General features: G+C 37.4%; 2 protein-coding genes across 4 annotated transcripts in view; one reads left to right on the forward strand and one right to left on the reverse strand.

Annotated features, from left to right (window-relative positions):
* The window catches only part of LOC148679658 (uncharacterized), a 178,641-nt gene that overhangs the window by 29,681 nt on the left and 131,524 nt on the right, over positions 1 to 17,436 (forward strand). The window lies entirely within an intron of this gene.
* pth2ra (parathyroid hormone 2 receptor a) overlaps positions 11,129 to 17,436 on the reverse strand; it is a 199,880-nt gene continuing 193,572 nt past the window's right edge. For all 3 annotated transcript variants that reach the window (XM_087265949.1, NM_131377.1, XM_087265950.1), the window contains 1 exon segment: positions 11,129 to 12,103. In XM_087265949.1, the coding sequence (XP_087122075.1) occupies positions 11,714 to 12,103 (390 nt within the window). In that variant the 3' untranslated portion in view covers positions 11,129 to 11,713.

A 17,436-nucleotide genomic window follows, 5' to 3' on the forward strand; every position in this document is an offset into this window, starting at 1 on the left:
GAGAGAGAGCTGTATGTGCCATCTCCAGCTGGAGTCGGGAAAAGGAATGGTCGGTGAAGCCCCAGCTGAAGGGGGAAATGGCAGTTGGGCGATGACCCCTGCGGGGGTCCGGTGCTCGGGATTAACTCCGCGGGAGTTAGAGCTTGAGGGTGACAGCACTATATATAAATATATATTTATATGCGTGGGTGCATATATATATACATATATATAAATAAATTTAAAAAAATAAAAGATAAGTGTGAGAAATAAACAAAAATAAACATAAATAAAAGCTAGGGCCGGGGAGGGTCGGTGACATGACTCGTGTCACAGCTCGGGGTTGGGTGAGCTATTTAGCTGCTCCAGTAGGAGTCGGGAAAGATGAGGGGGAGGTGAAGACTTCTTACTGGAGGGTGACGGGCGGTATAGGTGCTCTGGGGGTGTTCCTGCGGGAACAGAGCGTGAGGGTGACAGCACTATATATAAATTCATATTTATATGCGTGGGTGCATATAGATATAAATTTATATAAATAAAATCAAACAGAGAGAAAAATAAATAGTGCTATACTATATGTCATTATGGAATGACATAATATAAAAAGCTAAGGCCAGGGCAGTGAGATGATTCCTGCGGGAATCGAAGCTCGGGGTAACGCCCCTGCGGGGGCCAGAGCCATGGGGGGGGCGGGGTCCTACAGAAGTTAGAAAAGTTGGGGGGCAGTGAAAACTTCTGTGGCAGCGGCCGGGGGGGGCGGGGGTGACAAGGGGGCCTGGGCAGGGAGAGAACTCCTACTGGAGTTAGGTGAGTGAAAAGGGGGAGAAGGCTGAGTGCAAATCAGCTGGAAGGAAGAAAGGAAGCTAGATGGCTGGGTCATGCCCGCGCCCTTGGGAGACTGGGTAGTTCCTCTGCCCTCTGGAAGCTGGTATGGTTGGGTCGTATTCTCTCCCTGGACTAGGCCCATGCCCTTGGCCGCTGGGATTACTGCGTCTGCTGGTGAGGGTCCTCTGAGCTTCCCTGAGATGGCTGTGGCTGAGTCAGATATAAGATTTGAAGGCGTCGGGAGACTACTTTCCTAGTGTTTGTATGTGTTGTTACGATAGCCCTTGTGTGCTGCTGTGGTGGTGGCTCCAATTCTGAATGAGTGACTGGATTATGAATCTGGTGGGAAGCCTGAATGGTCCTATGACTTTAAGGTGTTATGAAACCAAAAATGTTATTGAACGGAATGTGTGGATGTGTTGAGCAGTGAGAAACTGATGAGGTGTTCTGGGGTAACTTAAAATGTATAAATGAATGCTGACGCAAATTGTGTATGCTGTGGTTATGGGATTATCATCTTAAAAGGAGAGATGGAGTCAGCTGCGGCTCTGCTTCTGATACCAGTTTCTGAAAATAAAGCAAAAGAGAGTCAGCGATTTCCTATGCAACTAGGAACATGTACAGAAGTTTTTTTTTTTTATTTTTTTTTATTTTATTTATTTTATTTATTTTATTTTATTATTATTTTTTTTATTTATTTATTTTTTTTTATTTTATTTATTTTTTTTTATTTTTTTTTATTTTATTTTATTTTATTTAATTTTTTTTTTTTTTCAGAATGTATTGACTTTATTGCCAGTTAGAAGCGCATTGGCGGCCCCGATAATATACCCCACGAAGGGGGCAGCATCTGTGTAAAAAGGATATACTGAGGATGAAATTGGATAGCTAATAAATGAATGGCTTCTATTCCAGCGCTTAAGGAAGGAAGCATAAGCAGGTCGCATGCTTTAAGCGCTACCTGATGGTTACGAACCTTTATGAATTTCATTTCTGTTAAACCAGGAGTCACCAAATATGGTACCGATGGGCACCAGATAGCTCACGAGGCTCTCGTGTGTTGCTCACAGGCCTGTTCTAAAATAGCTCACCATAACACCACTTACAAGTAAGCTTTCTCTAATATGGAAGTAATCATTTAAAAATGTAAATATTTGCAAAGATAAATAAAATAGTGTTGCACGTTGATATATTAATTACGGGGTATTTCCTACCCTGTTAAATCATTGTTGGTAACTTTGAGAGAATCATAACATGATCAGTGACTACACCTGGATGAATATTATTCATTATTAAAAAATAACCAAAAACTTAAATTATAATTATAAGTAATTTGAGCAATTTGTTATTTGAGAAGTGTTTATCCAACTGGTAGCCCTCCACGTTAATCGGTGCCCGAAAGTAGCTCTTATAGTTTCAGAGGTTAGTGACTCCCGTGTTAAACGCTAAAGACAACATTTTGAAGAAAGCTGAAAACCTGTAACCATTGACTTTCACAGGAAGGAATAAATAATAAGGAAGTCAATGCGGCTGTCCGTAGTGCCCAGCCACAATTCAGGACACTTCGTATTCTGCCGCGCCGCGGAGCGCTATTTGTATAATTGATTAGTTTATTTGATAAAGTATGAATGCTTGAGTCTGGTGCGCATTAATCTACTATTCTCTGTCGTAAGTGCGTCGCGTCACCGCGCCGTCGGCGCCTCTGGTGCGCGACGCCCTTCAGGCAGAGTTTGTTACGGCCAAGATCGGATTTAGATCATTTATCTTCTATTCCGGAGATTGCTGCTGTGAGATGAAATAGGTGAGTGACGAAAAGGCATCCCTGCGGGATAATGCGCATGTGTGTTTGATGTTCTAGATGGAGAGCAGTTTATGCTTAGCGTGATATTTTTCTTCCAGAATATAAAAGGGGACTGATTGTCGATTTATTCAAGTAGCTTATTAATGCTTGAAATTCTATCACTCCAAATTGATGCTTAAGAATTCTATAGAAGTGCTTAAGCCGGAGGTTCTTCCGCAATGAGAATGCAAATATTAGAAAACCGGTCACTAGTTTAGCTGGGGGATATTAGGGAGAGAGAAACGGGAACTTGTAGGTGAATTACGTGCAAACACCGTAGTTATTGGCGAAATCCAGCGGATCGTTTTTAAGCATAAATGTGTGGGCTACTTTTGCATCCGAATGTTAAACGGACTACGAAATGTAATTGTGACCTCCGATTGCCAGAAATCGGGTGGCGGGTGTAATGTTGATTGCAACCGAGCGCTGCAGCCGTCTAGATTAGAGAGATTGCTTGATTTATAACGTGATAATTTAAGCATATTCATCTGGCAGAATCATGCTGTTAAAGCTGAAAAAGGCAGAATTATGAGGAGATGAAAGAGCCGTTATTAGACGTTTTTAGAAACGTTCTAATGTCCATTTCAGTAGGGCTGGTATGGATGTGCTTAACAGGGAATTGCTCTGTGATTTCTGGTGTAGTGTTGGTGGACGGCTAGTGAGGTTGTGGGAAGGGAGCGCCGAGATCGGCTGTGCTTCAGTAGACGAAACCTGGAATGAGAAATTCAGAAAATTAGGTCAGTTACAAACGTAATTCAGTAAAAGCATAAACATATTGACAAAAGTCGACAAGTAATTTCTATTTTATAATAGAAAATAATCAGCAGTAGCTGCGAGCTTGTAAAAATGAGAGGGGGAAAAAGCAATGATACGCAAGGTAGAGGGGCGGGGTGCGTAGGTGGTAAGGATCGCTGAAAGAGGAGGACTGGAGTGTGCACTGGAATCGGGAGCTGCAGGATGGAAGAGGTGAGGTGGGATTCCCAAGAGTTGCTTTATTGTCCGGGAGATAGGTTTTATCCGTGTTTAGAATTATGATTGCTGCAATATGTCCAAATCCAATATTGCTTTTTAATCCTTTCCTTGATTCTCCGGGGAGGCGGAGAGATTGCGGGTTTAATGTCGGTTTAGGATAGGGGGTGTGGCAGGAGCGTGTTATGTCCTGGGGGTGGCGGTGAAGACGTGGATTCGCAAGTGTTTTGGGTTTAATGCAGCGGCTTTGAATTATGGTCCCGGCGTCTAGGAGTTTGGAGGAGTTCAGTGACAGTCGTTGTTGGATATGAGTGACACATGATGATGCTGGAGAAGGTACGTAGCGGAGCTGGGGATTGCATTGTGATCTGGCTGGAGTGGATAGGCCTACGGCCTCTCGTTGGAGCCTCGGTCTCGAGCTGACTTTCATGCTGGGCTGGTTGTTGTTAAGACGGGGCTGGTGTTTCAGGGAGCCCGGAGCTTTCTTTCTTGTATGTAGCTGCGCTGATGCTGTTGTGATCTCAGCCGCCGTCGCTGTTGTTGTTGTTTTTGTCATTTTTTGTAGTTGCTGACGATGGTATTAAAGGTGGTGTGGTATTGTAGTTGAAGAATAGTAGGAGATGTGGAGGATCCGTTTTGTCCGTGAGTAACTTTTGGAGGAGCTAGAGCGGACCTGTCGTTTGTTTCTTCGGAAAACGAAGATAAGGGAGTAATGTCTAGCTAGGCTACTTATAGTGGGTTAGGATAGATCTGATTGGCTAACTAATGAGTGTAGATAGGTGGCCAGCTGCTGTCAATTATATCACGTGCTCCTCTCGAAATTAGTTTAAAAACTTCACTTGTTATGTTTTAGATGTTAATATAAAAATTAAGAGATTTTATTTCATGCTTTCATTTTGCTGTTAAGAACAACGTTTTAAAAATACACTGCTGTTACATTTAAAGATTTACCTCAGGAGTTCTTTATGAAGTCTGAACTTACAAGGAAAAGATGCCAGTCTGAACTTTGTGCACTTTATATTGAGAAAATCATTCGCTTAGATAGGCGAATGTTTGCAGCCATGCTTCAGTCTTCAGATGTCTCCGTTTTCCCCCATCCAATCTGACATGGACAGAGCACCACGGACCAGCAGCATTTAAAACGAAAACAGCCACTTCCATTTTCAGGGCTTGAAAACTCCTGGGTAGTGTAGACAAGGCATAACCTTAGCAAAACTTATAAATTTTAAAACTGAAAAGTATTAGTGTAAACGAGACCTCAGAATGTTTTACTCAGTTTAAAAAATGTCCGCAAAGTATGATGTACACAAACAATTCCAAAGAAGATATACTCAAAAGTTCAAGATGTCTATACAAGCTTCAAGTCAGTACCAGCATAGAACTCACTTTTTCATTTCTAACTTATTCAATGTAAAAAAAAAAAAAAAAACTTGGCAGAAAATTTAACATGCAAATGATTCTCCTCCATTCAATCACACCCCCTCACACTACATACTCCTCTTCCACTTCACTCACTCAACTGAAGTGGTAAACACTACACAATGGTGAGTGGCAATACAGGACTAATTCATGTCATATACACTCAATGGCCACTTTAAGTAAACCTTTTCAGCTGTTTGCTAATTCGAATATCTAAATCAGTTGACCATAGTGCATTACAGCATCCAACATGGTCAAGAAGATCAGCTGAAGTTCCAAACCAAGCATCTGAATATTGATAAAAGGCGGTATAAGAGACTGAATGTTGCACAATTATCTTAAGGGCTTATTGAGAATGACTCAAAGAAAAAATGGCCAGACTGGTTGATCCGATAGAAAGACAAAAGAAACCCCACAAACCCCTCATTACAGCTCAAATCTGGACAAGAGCATCTCTGAACTCATTGAACTTTAAAGCAGGTGAGCTTCAGCCTCAGAAGACCATATCAGATCAGCTAAAACAAAAATCAGAGGCTAAAGTTCATACAGAGCCATCAGAATTAAAAAGTGACTTGTCTGACGAGTGTTGATTTCTGCAGCTACATTCAGATGGTCGGGACTGGGTGTTAACAACATAAAAGCATGGATCTGATTCCAAACCGCTGATGGTGGTGTAATGGTGTGAGGATGTACTTTTTGACACATTCTGAGCCCCTTAGTAGCAATTGAGCATCATTTCAACAGCACAGCCTGTCTGAGTACTGCTGATCATGTTCATTCCCGTATGACCGCACTGAACCCGCACTGTGACGGCTGTTAGAAGCAGAAAAAACACAACCATGTCACAGAGCTCAAATCATCTCAAGCTGTTTTCTGCAACACGACACTGAGTTCACTAAATGCAAATGACCTCCACAATTACCAGACCTCAATCCAACAGAGTACAGTGCTGGAGCAGGGTTGTGCACATCATGCTTGTGCAGCTGAAGAATCTCCAGCAACCAAGTAAAGCTTTCATGTCAGTATGAAAAAAAGTCTTTGAGAGATGTTTAAGCATCTGTGCCATAAACACTAAAAAAATCCAACTTGGAAACAAGGTGAAATTACTTGTTTTGTTGTTTTTGTTGGTTTGGCAAAAATCTGTTAAAAGGTTTTACAACTACATTAAACATATTTACTTCACCTTAATCAAATTTCTTCAATTAGTTTAAATGATTAGTTTTGAGAGCAAAACTTTGCAAGTTGAAACAAAAAAGCTTCTGCCAACTTGATACTTTACGTTAATCTCAGACCTTCTTACTTAAAAAATAAAGGTTGCAGTATTTCTAACCCTAACTACAACGACAAAATTAACAGTAGCACCAATAATAATATTAATGTCGTTAGAACTCAGTAAAACCCTGTAATAATGAACTGACAAATCAAAATTTCATACAATAATTCAAAGGTTTTTGGGGGTTTCCTGTAAAAAAATAACTAAAGGGATATTGTACACTCTGTTCTTTCTCCAAGCCTTATGAACTTTCAACTTTTTAATTGTTTGAGAACACAAAACAAATGTTATAGACTATTTTTAGATACAACTGATCACCAGCACAGGCTACATTGCTGGTGATCGTGAACTACAAACACAGGACACTTTAATGAACTACAACTCTCATCATGCACCTCACAAACACACACCAGTTTCTGGTTCATCCTGATTACACACACACAGTTGGAAGCCCATGATGGACTGATTACTAGGATGATAAAAACACCTCATTCACACAGACCCTTTGCTGAGTCTTGTTTTTCCCTGTGATGCATTACAAAGTGGTTTTCTCTGTTTGTCCTGCCATATTTTGTTCTTTATCTTGTTTACCCTTATTGTTGTTTTGCCTCCTGTCCTGTTTCTAATTCTGTGTCCAATAAATGTTTTGTTAACATTTGTCTCAGTTTTAGTTAGTTTTTTTCCATTGAACTGTTTTTTGGTTTGATAATGTCTTTTTTCTTAGTACCAATTTACAAAAGTGTTTTATTTACTCAACTTCAGACATTTTAGGTCAGTGCAACTGTTTTTAAAAACTGAGTAAAGAAAAAACTAAAGGAATTTTTTTTTGTTCACTCAACTTCAGGTATTTCAATTCTTTAGACAAAAAAAATTCAGTTGGCACAACCTAAAAAGTTTTGTTACAGAGTTATTTACCTCTCCAGAAAACGAATAAACTTATGTTAACACAACAAAATGTTTTTTTGCATTACTGACAAATAATTTTAGGTCAGTGCAGCTGATGTGTACAAAAGTTGACTTGACCCAAGTCACCAGCGCTAATTGTAGGAGGGAACAGCTAAAAATCTGATCAAACCTAACTCATGACAGTGAAGAGATGAGATAATCTTGTCTGTGGCCATGCATTGCTGCCTGCTTCCTGTTTCATAAAGCCTTCCCAATTTTCAAAATTAGAGTCCCACATACACATAATAAGTTGTGATATAGCTATTTAGAAAATAACAGTATAATCTTACTTGGAAACATTGTGGCCAATCTTGTTTGGAATTTCACAGAACTCTGTGTTTTATTCCGATTGGCCTGTTTTTCACTACAATTTTACACTCACACAATTTACTATTTAGAACTATAGTAAACAATGATGTATAGGAATCACCGTAATTAACTTGTATTGTTATTATTCTCATTATTTGGCTATGCCTAGGTATATACATATTTTCGTTCTAAGGCATCTATAAGGCAGTTTTAATAGTAAAAGAATGTCCAATGTGATATTAAGTGGCCAGTAAATGTACACTTGAAGGAGAAAATAGTACCAACAAAAGAAAGAGAAGTGAATTATACAGTGTCATCTTCAAGTGGATGTATGGTAATGTGTTTTATGTATCATTCTCTACAGACATGTAATGATAATTACTACTCTTAGCCTTTGGCTTGACTGTGTCATCAAACAGCTAATAATTTACTGCAATGTTAATGTTACACAGGCCATCTTCTTAGCTGTCTTCTCAAAATTAAATTACTCTAGTGGAAACCCCCTGAACATAACAGAAAGTCAAGAAAATAATAATAAGAAAACCAGAGCTCAAGTTAGCTTGATTGGCAGCATGCTTCCGATGGTGGGAAACCATTTTCAAAACCCATTAATGAGACCATCTCTGTTAAGACTGCAATAGTTAGGATATATTTCTCAGTAATCATGTTAAATGAACAAATTTGAACAAGGTTTGTCTATCAAAAACACCAAAAGAGATGTTAATAATGTGAAAACACCACATGGTGTCTTTAACAAGTAACAATAATAAATAATCAAGAGCTATTGATGTTTCATATTGTGAATTAAATGATGTGCTGACAGGATTTTGCAAATGTTTTACTGGCAAGTAACATAAGAATAAGATATAAGCCATTTTAAAAAAAGGTATTTGATATTAATGCAAAACAATAAATCAAGTTAAAATATAAAAAATGGCCAACGGATATATAGATAAAGTATTTCTGAAGACAGCTTATTAAAATTCACTGCTGTTACTTCATATTTCCACTCAGATTAATAATCTTGCATGGCCACTTATGCTTATCTCATAATAGTACTTTGTTAAAAAAACAACTGTGGGCAAGAGTTTACGTTTCTATAGTGTCTATGGCAACATATTGTTTCTTCAATTTGCATTTGCAAAAACAAAAAACAACCCAGGGCATACTTCATATTACAATGTACATAGAGGACCAATACGGACAGGGCCAATTAAAAATGACATTACCAACAACTAGGCTCCAGAGGGCTTGTTAAATCATAGCATCAGTCCACTGACAGCGATGCCACATAAACATGCCTTATTTGATAGGCTGTCGTATTTGTCTGGAGGTAAAGTTTAGGCCTGGCAGATGTTTGTTAATAAAATGTTCCCAATTGTGCAAGTGGATGAAATCAGGAGCACATTTGTATACACAGAATAAATAATAATAAGTTTTCGTAAGCTCTCAATGAGTAGAAACTTGTAAGATTGCACTACAAAAATGCTTTTCTTACTTTGTTTCTAGTCCAAATATCTAATCATTTTATAGACAAGCAAAACACATTGTGGCGTTTAAAGAAATACAATGTCAAAATTAAATCTTTTCTTAAAACAAGCAAAACAATCTGCCAGTCGAGTAAGCAATTAATCTTGAGCCAAAAGGAAAAACTCGCTTAATTTTGGCATATTATTTCTCAAAACAAGACAATATGATTTGCTTTTCTAGAAAATGCTTGATTTTAGAATTTCTACATATTTGAACATAAATCAAGAGAAATAATCTAAATAGGAAACTGTTTTTTTTTTTTTTTTTTGCAGGGTGGATATTTCAAAACAGAATCTCACTCTATCTGACATGGTCTCCATAATTGTTCTGTCATCACTTCATTGGTTGTTTTTAATATTATCCAGTAGTAGCATGGCGATTCCTTTGACTATAAGAACATGTTTGAGGTGACAAGGCAATTACTGTACGCTTTTTCTAGTGTGTCATATAATAGAACTGTTGTAGGCTGCAATCTCTATCACTCTTCAACATATCGATTTTAGTTATAAATATTTGGCTTACATAACTATTATAATTGTATTCCCGCTGCCTCAGAAACAGACTACATCACCAATATTACAGGTTAAAGATGAATTACCCACAGTATCTTCAACAAGTGATGTTTGCTATATTACAAAAAGCATGACATTTAAAAAATTAAATAATACACATTGTACATCTGTGAGATGAGTATAGTGTTGCACTGTTAGTTAATCCACTGTCGAACAACTTTGCTTTATAATGCATCTATCTATCTATCTATCTATCTATCTATCTATCTATCTATCTATCTATCTATCTATCTATCTGTCTATCTGTCTATCTGTCTATCTGTCTGTCTGTCTGTCTGTCTGTCTGTCTGTCTGTCTGTCTGTCTGTAGCCTATTTCCTAGGACATTGGTATGCCACACAAATTGTTGATGATAATCAAATCACTATATAATCCTTTCAAAAACATCTAATGCAAATCCCATTAAAATACAGAAGAACATAAAGTTATACTATAACTTACCTTAATAAATGTCCAGCATTGTTTTGAATCAAAAGCTGATTGGTCCGTTGCTAGTGAACCTAAAATCACAAGTTTCTCAGTTCTCTCAGCCGTTCTTTCAAGGTAATCAGGAAACATGTTCAGGGCTGCAAATACATTGTGAAAGTATTTCCTGCTAAATCAAATTTGTCATTAAACAGTTTAACATAGGTTTCGCTGTAATTAAATATTTCACTTTAATTTTATTTAGGCTAGACTATTTATTTATTATTTTATTTAACAAATCAACACAATCTCACAGCAATATGTGTTTAAAACCATTTTTTTTTTCAAAAGATATTTTTTCCAAGAATAATATACAAATTATTGGATTGTTTGTGCTCCTCCACTCAATTATGCAGGTGGATGATTTGTTTCGCTCTGTGAAAAAAGAAGATTTAATTAACGCTCCGCTGTAATTTCTGTATCACAAACCTCTGTCATATATTTGCTAATCTTTTAATATGTAATTAATTTAAAGATTATGTTTTGAACATCTGATTTTTCCTTGCTGCTGATGTGCTTTCATTTTTCTCCTTCTCACTCGCAACAAGTTCAGGCGAGGGACTGATTAATAAACAACCCATGGCAGGAAAATATACACTTAGATTTCAAAGAAAATGTCTTAATATTAAAAAGGACTCGCAAGTTTGATGCTATCATTGTCATAATGAATGCCCTTAAATAATATAGTTATTAGTTGTCAGCAATTAGCAGTGTTTATTGAGATTAAAATAAGATTTAACATTTTTTAATTGAGATAAGAAATATTGTTATAACACTTGTGACTTCTTTGGGAAATGTCCGATGACTAATCGTGAAGTAATGTGTAGTCTGCCACATTTGTTACCTTTGACAAGTCAAGATTTTATCAAGACACAAGTTGAAGTTGCATAATCTGACATAGTGACAGTTGCAACAGACAATAAAAATTGTGTGATCTGACCAGGGCTTAGAATGAACCATAGGCCACATTCTAGGATTAAAGAACCAAACCAACATAGTCAGATTTTTTGCATTTAAATTTTTTTTATTTATTTTTATTTTTTTAAATGTATCCTCTGGAATGGAATACTACAGAAATCACAGCGGAAACTTCAGTAAATGTATTATCCCCCCAAACATTCAATAAAACCAATGATCCTGATCATTGCCTCCACAGCATACATGTGTAAATGTCATGCTTTTACAAAAAAATAAATAAATAAAGTTTATTACACTCTCCTGATGACATTGGTTCTTAACAAATGAAACCTGTATTTAAAAATAAATAGTTGCCATTGCACTTGAAAGCTAAAAGACCCTCAGCATTCACATTGTCCAATCAGTAGTGTCAGAACTAAAGAAAGTGACAGGATTTCATCCATCTTCAACATTTCCAGCACTATGATGGATTGACATCTTGCCATGAACACATCAATCTGTCAGCATGTGGCGTTGTGTCAGAAACAAAACTGTGTGTCACAGCTTGAGCAGGAAGTGTCTGTTGTCGGTGCGCCATTGCCTTCCCTGAACTGCAGGTAATGTACTGTCACTTTTGCACTTTAAAAATGCAATTACACTCAATTTATCTGACTGATCACCACATCGTTATCTACAGAGTTTCCTCATCGTCCTCCAGACCGCTACTGGGTCTGGTGGGCAGTGATTCCTTCAACAGGATGTCATCCACCTGCTTTGCACTGTCCTCTGGCTCCTCGGGTATGGAAGGTGGCAGGCTGTCTGCATCTGAATTGAGCACGTAGCCTGGCAGAGTGGCATGAGTGCTGACAGTGGGGCCGCCGCTGCTGCGATACACTCGGCTTGAGAAGAGTGTGGTAGAGCGGGTGCCAGGGCCTCCAGCTGCCAGCTGGGACTGACTGCTGGTGCTGTTGTTGAGGCCGGTCAACACTGAGCCATAGCGGTAGCTCCCGCACACCACAGGGCCCTTCCAATCGAACGCTAGGTTCCATCTCGTCCACGTCTTCTTGATCTCAGTCTGGACCTGAAGATCAGAGATAAATGCTAAAAAAGAAACGGGATTTGCTGAAATGCACAGTGACTCTAATGGTGCTTTTCCACTGCATCTCAGCTCCCTTTGGTGTTTTTCAGCATTATCAACAGTAGTTGGTATTCTTTTTAGTAGAGTTTGAGTTTAAAGCACACTCATAGAACCAGGGTTGCCCAAAGTGCTGCACAAACAAAGATAAATAGACACACTCAGTAATCTATAAAATAAAAGTGGATAAATAGAAGTGGATTGAGGTTGGTTGAGGTTCCAAGTAAACAATTCCGTTAGCAAAATGTGATGTGTTAAAACTGTAAGTCACTAGGGCTATGTTCACACTGCAGGCAAATGTGGCCCAAATCAGATTTTTTTTTGCCCACATGTGACCAGTGGTGTAAAGTAACTAATTACAAACACTCAGTTACTGTAGTAATTGAGTAGTTTTTCTCAGGAATTGTAATTTGCTAAGTAGTTTTGAAAATGTGTACTTTTACTTTCCCTTGAGTATATTGTTAGTGCTGATCAGTACTTTTTCTCCACTACTTTCCTTTAGCCTCCAGTCACTATTTTATTATTTCCTGCCTATGGGGATTAGAAAAATCAGTCCTGTGATTCCTGTCAAAACAATTGTACCATACTGAACTACCTCAAGACATGCAGCAAACTGTTTGGAAGTATTTAAAGCAGGGGTGCCCAAACTTTTTCTTTTGAAGGGCCAAAATCCAAGCTTGATTGAGAGCTGTGGGCAGAAAGTAAATATAGCTAACTTTATTACATGGGTAATTTCCTAATTTATTTCAAAATATTTATAAATAAATAGAAAAAATTATGTACTTTTTTGTCTTTACTAACGCATTCAAATGTTTTGAAAATGTATATTATTTTAACAAACTTAGTACAATAAAACCATTTTTTTTTGTAAGAATCCAAACAATAGTTCAATGTCAAATACAGTCAAGCTGATTACTCAAATACCTGCCTTTGCCTTGATAAAATAAATCTAATAAATAAATTAGATTCTACATACAATATCATTATGAGGATTAATTAACTTTGCATGGGCCAGCCTTCACAGTAACACTTGTGTCCACTGTGGCTTCTCATTTAACCCATAATAAATTCAGTTCATTGGTCATAGAGACGCACACCACACTTGTCATACGACAAATTATCAGTGTTTAAATGAAAAACACTTATTTTAGGATTCACACACTGAAAAATACACACATGTAAGCCTACTAGCAAAGCAACTGTTTACAGCTGCACCATGGCTGTCTTAAAAAAATGGTAATAACAATCATATTAAACATAATCAGACATTTTACGCTTGTGTCTAGCCCTACTTTTGAACATGCGGTTCAGTTTGGGACCATGATCTGTTCACACTGGAAATCTGACATTGGCCACATTAATAACAACAATGTGAACAGCTATGCAAAAAAATATCAGAGAAAAATAAAAAATCTGATTTAGGCAGTAAGCCTATCATGAGAATTGTCACTATACAAGCAACTGGATCTGCTACTTGAGACTCATGTAGATTTAAACCCTGATAGTTTTAAATCATAAGTCAGCAACAGCAGCTCTACACAAATTACCATGGCTGCATAGTAATCAGTAGAAGAGGTGCAGATGTTCCTCTTGTTGTGATACATCTTCATCTATGCTGTGTCTATAATCTGCTCAGGTGAAGTGTTAAAGGAGAGAAGGAAAGACTTGAGGTACTTAACAAAAATAAATACATGTAGTGGGGTATAAAATCAAATAAACACTCATAGATGTTAAAAACCAAATCAATTTCAGAACAAAACAGAATATTGAGAAGAGGCAGGGTTTTATTTATGAGCCCCGATTGTAATCTTATTCCCACAGCATTGGCTAAGCATTTCACCCACACCATCAAACAGAGAAGGACGGTTGTTTCAGAGTGGAAGCAAACATCTTGAATTTGATTATACATCCCCACATTAAACTTTTTTTCAGCAGATTAACTTGCATGGATTAATTTTTCACCTTAAGACTAACAAATTGTGCCAGCAAAATAAATATTGTACACTTTGAGCTCATGCACACTTTATTAAACAGTGGCTGCAAAACAGGCTGCAACCGCTCTTCTCTCCCACTCCGGAGCACCCGGAGGAAACCTATGCGAACACAAGGAGAACCCTCCACACAGAAATGCCAACTGACTCAGCCGAGGCTCGAACCAGCGACCTTCTTGCTGTGAGATGATACAACATAATAATTAATTTCAGATACGGATGGCTGAGCAGATCTACTGGATGAGGTGACCCAGAATGTCATGGCAGTAGATCTGATGCTACTATAACTATATAGTGTATCTATAATCCCACCCACTCTGATGCAGTACTAAACTGCAGTGGAAAAGCAAACAAAGCCAGGATGAGCTGTGGGACACTGAACCATACCAAGTTGTGCAAGCTGAGTCATATCATGCCTTGAAAAAGAGCCATAAATATTGAGGCCATGGGTTGTTAGTTTGTATCACTGCTTTATGTGGATGTAACAATGCATTTTCATTAATTTTCAGCTGGCTCTGAGTGTGTGTTATAACAGTCAAGCCACCTTTATTTATTTTTGTAGCACTTTATACAGTTTAGCTTGTTATAAACCCGCTGTAGAAAGATGAAACAGGAAAATGGTAAAAAGTCACATTTGTTGTTGAATTCTAAGCAGAAATCCTTTCAATTTAGTTTGACACAAATCTTACTGTTGAAGGACAATCCACTGAAGTTCAGCTCCACTGTCCCCAACTAAGAAAGCAAATTTCCCAAGGTGTAGGTGTTTCATTGTTACACTGAATCGTGGTACATTTTGAGATGAATGACCTCGCTGTATGCAGTAGTTGCAATAACAGAGAGCAAGTTGTAATGATAAAATAAATTAAACAGAAGTTTTGACAATGCCTCATTCCTGTTTAACCTGAAGTAATATTAGTATAATAATTTTCGACATACTGCTATTGTGTATAATGTATCCATTGAGGAGCCACTGTCATGATGTAAGCTAATGTAATGTAAATGCATGCTCCTTCTTTACTTTTGTTCTTGACTGTTTGAAAATTGGGTCTGATGCACACTTTATCATGGTCTTGTCAGGCATCGTTCCTTTACATAATCATTGAAAGCAGCTGTGAACTCCTACTGTGCTGCCGTGACTGATGATGGACAGAGCAAAGCAGATGCTTTCAGTTTAGATTGGTAGCAATGCATGCCTGAAGTTTTCAAGGTACACCGCAGTTTGGAAAAGTCAAGGTTTTAAAACTTACAAAATTTTCTGTAATACCGTTCCCAAGGTATGTGTAAGGTTTTTATTTACATATTTTTAGGACAAAAGATGGTGTTTTAAATTGTAAAGAAATTTGTGTTTTTAAAACTAATGAAGACAACAGAAGTCAATGACTCATTTAAATTATTTAGCCCGACATGTTTACTGCTCCAAAACATTATAAATCTTTCAAAAAATAAAATATATTGTGTAAACAAGGGAAAAAGTTGTTGTTTTTTACCCCGACATTTAAAAATAATATGTATTAGTGCAGTAACCACAATACCATGATACCGTGAAACCATGATACTTTTATCCAAGGTTATCATACCGTCAGAATCTTATACCAGCCCATGCCTAGTCCACGGTTGGCATAATTTTGATAAGTTGCAACAGTTTTGGTCTATGCCAAAAAACAGTGTTGAGAAGCCTTTACGATTAATTAACAATGACGAAATAAAGCACGGTTAATAGTGATATACGTTAATCGATGCATTCCTAATGGATAAATAATGTATGGGTGAATGAATATATAGATGTATGGATTAAAATTATTTAGGATTCAACAACAACTAAGAGAAGCAAAACAGTCAATCAATCAATCAAACAAATAACCGACCGACCGATCGATCGATCGATCGACCAATCAATCAATCAATCAATCAATCAATCAATCAATCAATCAATCAATCAATCAATCAATCAATCAATCAATCAATCAATCAATCAATCAATCAATCAATCAATCAATCAATCAATCAATGTCAATATTTAAATAAATCAATTAATTATTTAAAATATATTGGAAATCCTAACCAGCTGGTTGTCTACCGAACACTTAAAAAAACTTTGCCTAAACCTTCTTCTATTTGGTCTATTGTTTAAAAATGTTCTAATTTTTAAAATGTGTTGTGCTCAAGAAAACTTTTAATTAAGCAACCATATGTTACATTTACCAAGTATTCAGCTTCTGTGGGTGGCAGAATCACCATTAACATTACTAGTGTGTAGCATCTAGCTGGATGAAGCAATGGCAGCTGTATTTTACATTGAAAGCTGCCAGAATGCCCAGCACACACTTGCTATTGGTGTGGTCGCCAATTTGATTAAATAGGCACGAGTAGGAGTCTATGATGGATTGAGGCCAAAGACCAAATTTGGCCAGAATGACAGACTTGTACTCCTACTCTTTTTAAGAAGCACCCTGGGATTTCTAATGACTTCACAGAGTCAGGACCAATAACACATTGCATTCAAAAGACTGTGTTGGCCATTAGGAGAGGGATTGTCCCCCCCGGTCTCTCTAGCACCTCATCAGACTGACAGTAGTCTAATTTACTCCAGGTCTCCAACCCACCTCCCATCCATCATCACATCTGAAAGCCCAACTCGCACTTCAACACTGAACCCTGTCACTCTTAAGCCCCCAATATATTCCACAGGGAAGTTCTTTATGGTTCTACCCTTAGGGATAAAATGTAGATTGAAATATCCTTGCTGTGGTTTACTGTTAGCAAACATACCAGCAACATTCATACAGAGTGTTTTCCTCTCAAAAACAACACAACAAAATGATAATGGTGAGAAATGGTCTGATGCATAACACTATTTCATGTTCTGTTGTTAGAGTGATTTGATGTTGTTAACGTTTTTGTTACTAAAAGTTTTAAATAATAATAATTTAAATATAAAGGCTCAATGTACATATAAACAATTTGGTGAAATCTAAGCTAAAATGGTAGGAAATGTTCCATCTATGTTGATCCTAGAACAATATTCCAATCAGCCAATCAAAATTCAGGGATATGTTTACCATTTATGCTAAGTTTAGGCTTTTGATTAGGTGTATGCACTTCTATTAGATTGTTATCTAACTATTACTGCCCTCTAATTTTGAGAATATTTTACAGTAATGGTTGGGTTCACGGGGAGGGGATAGGTATGAATCACATTTTTGAACAAAAATGATGTTTCAGGATCAACATAGATGTTAATCCAGGATTGCATCGTACTTGGCAGAATCATAGCATGCTTTTCTTAAT

Source organism: Danio rerio, chromosome 9, assembly GCF_052040795.2.
Source record: "Danio rerio strain M-AB ecotype USA chromosome 9, GRCz13ab, whole genome shotgun sequence".
Lineage (NCBI taxonomy): Eukaryota > Metazoa > Chordata > Actinopteri > Cypriniformes > Danionidae > Danio > Danio rerio.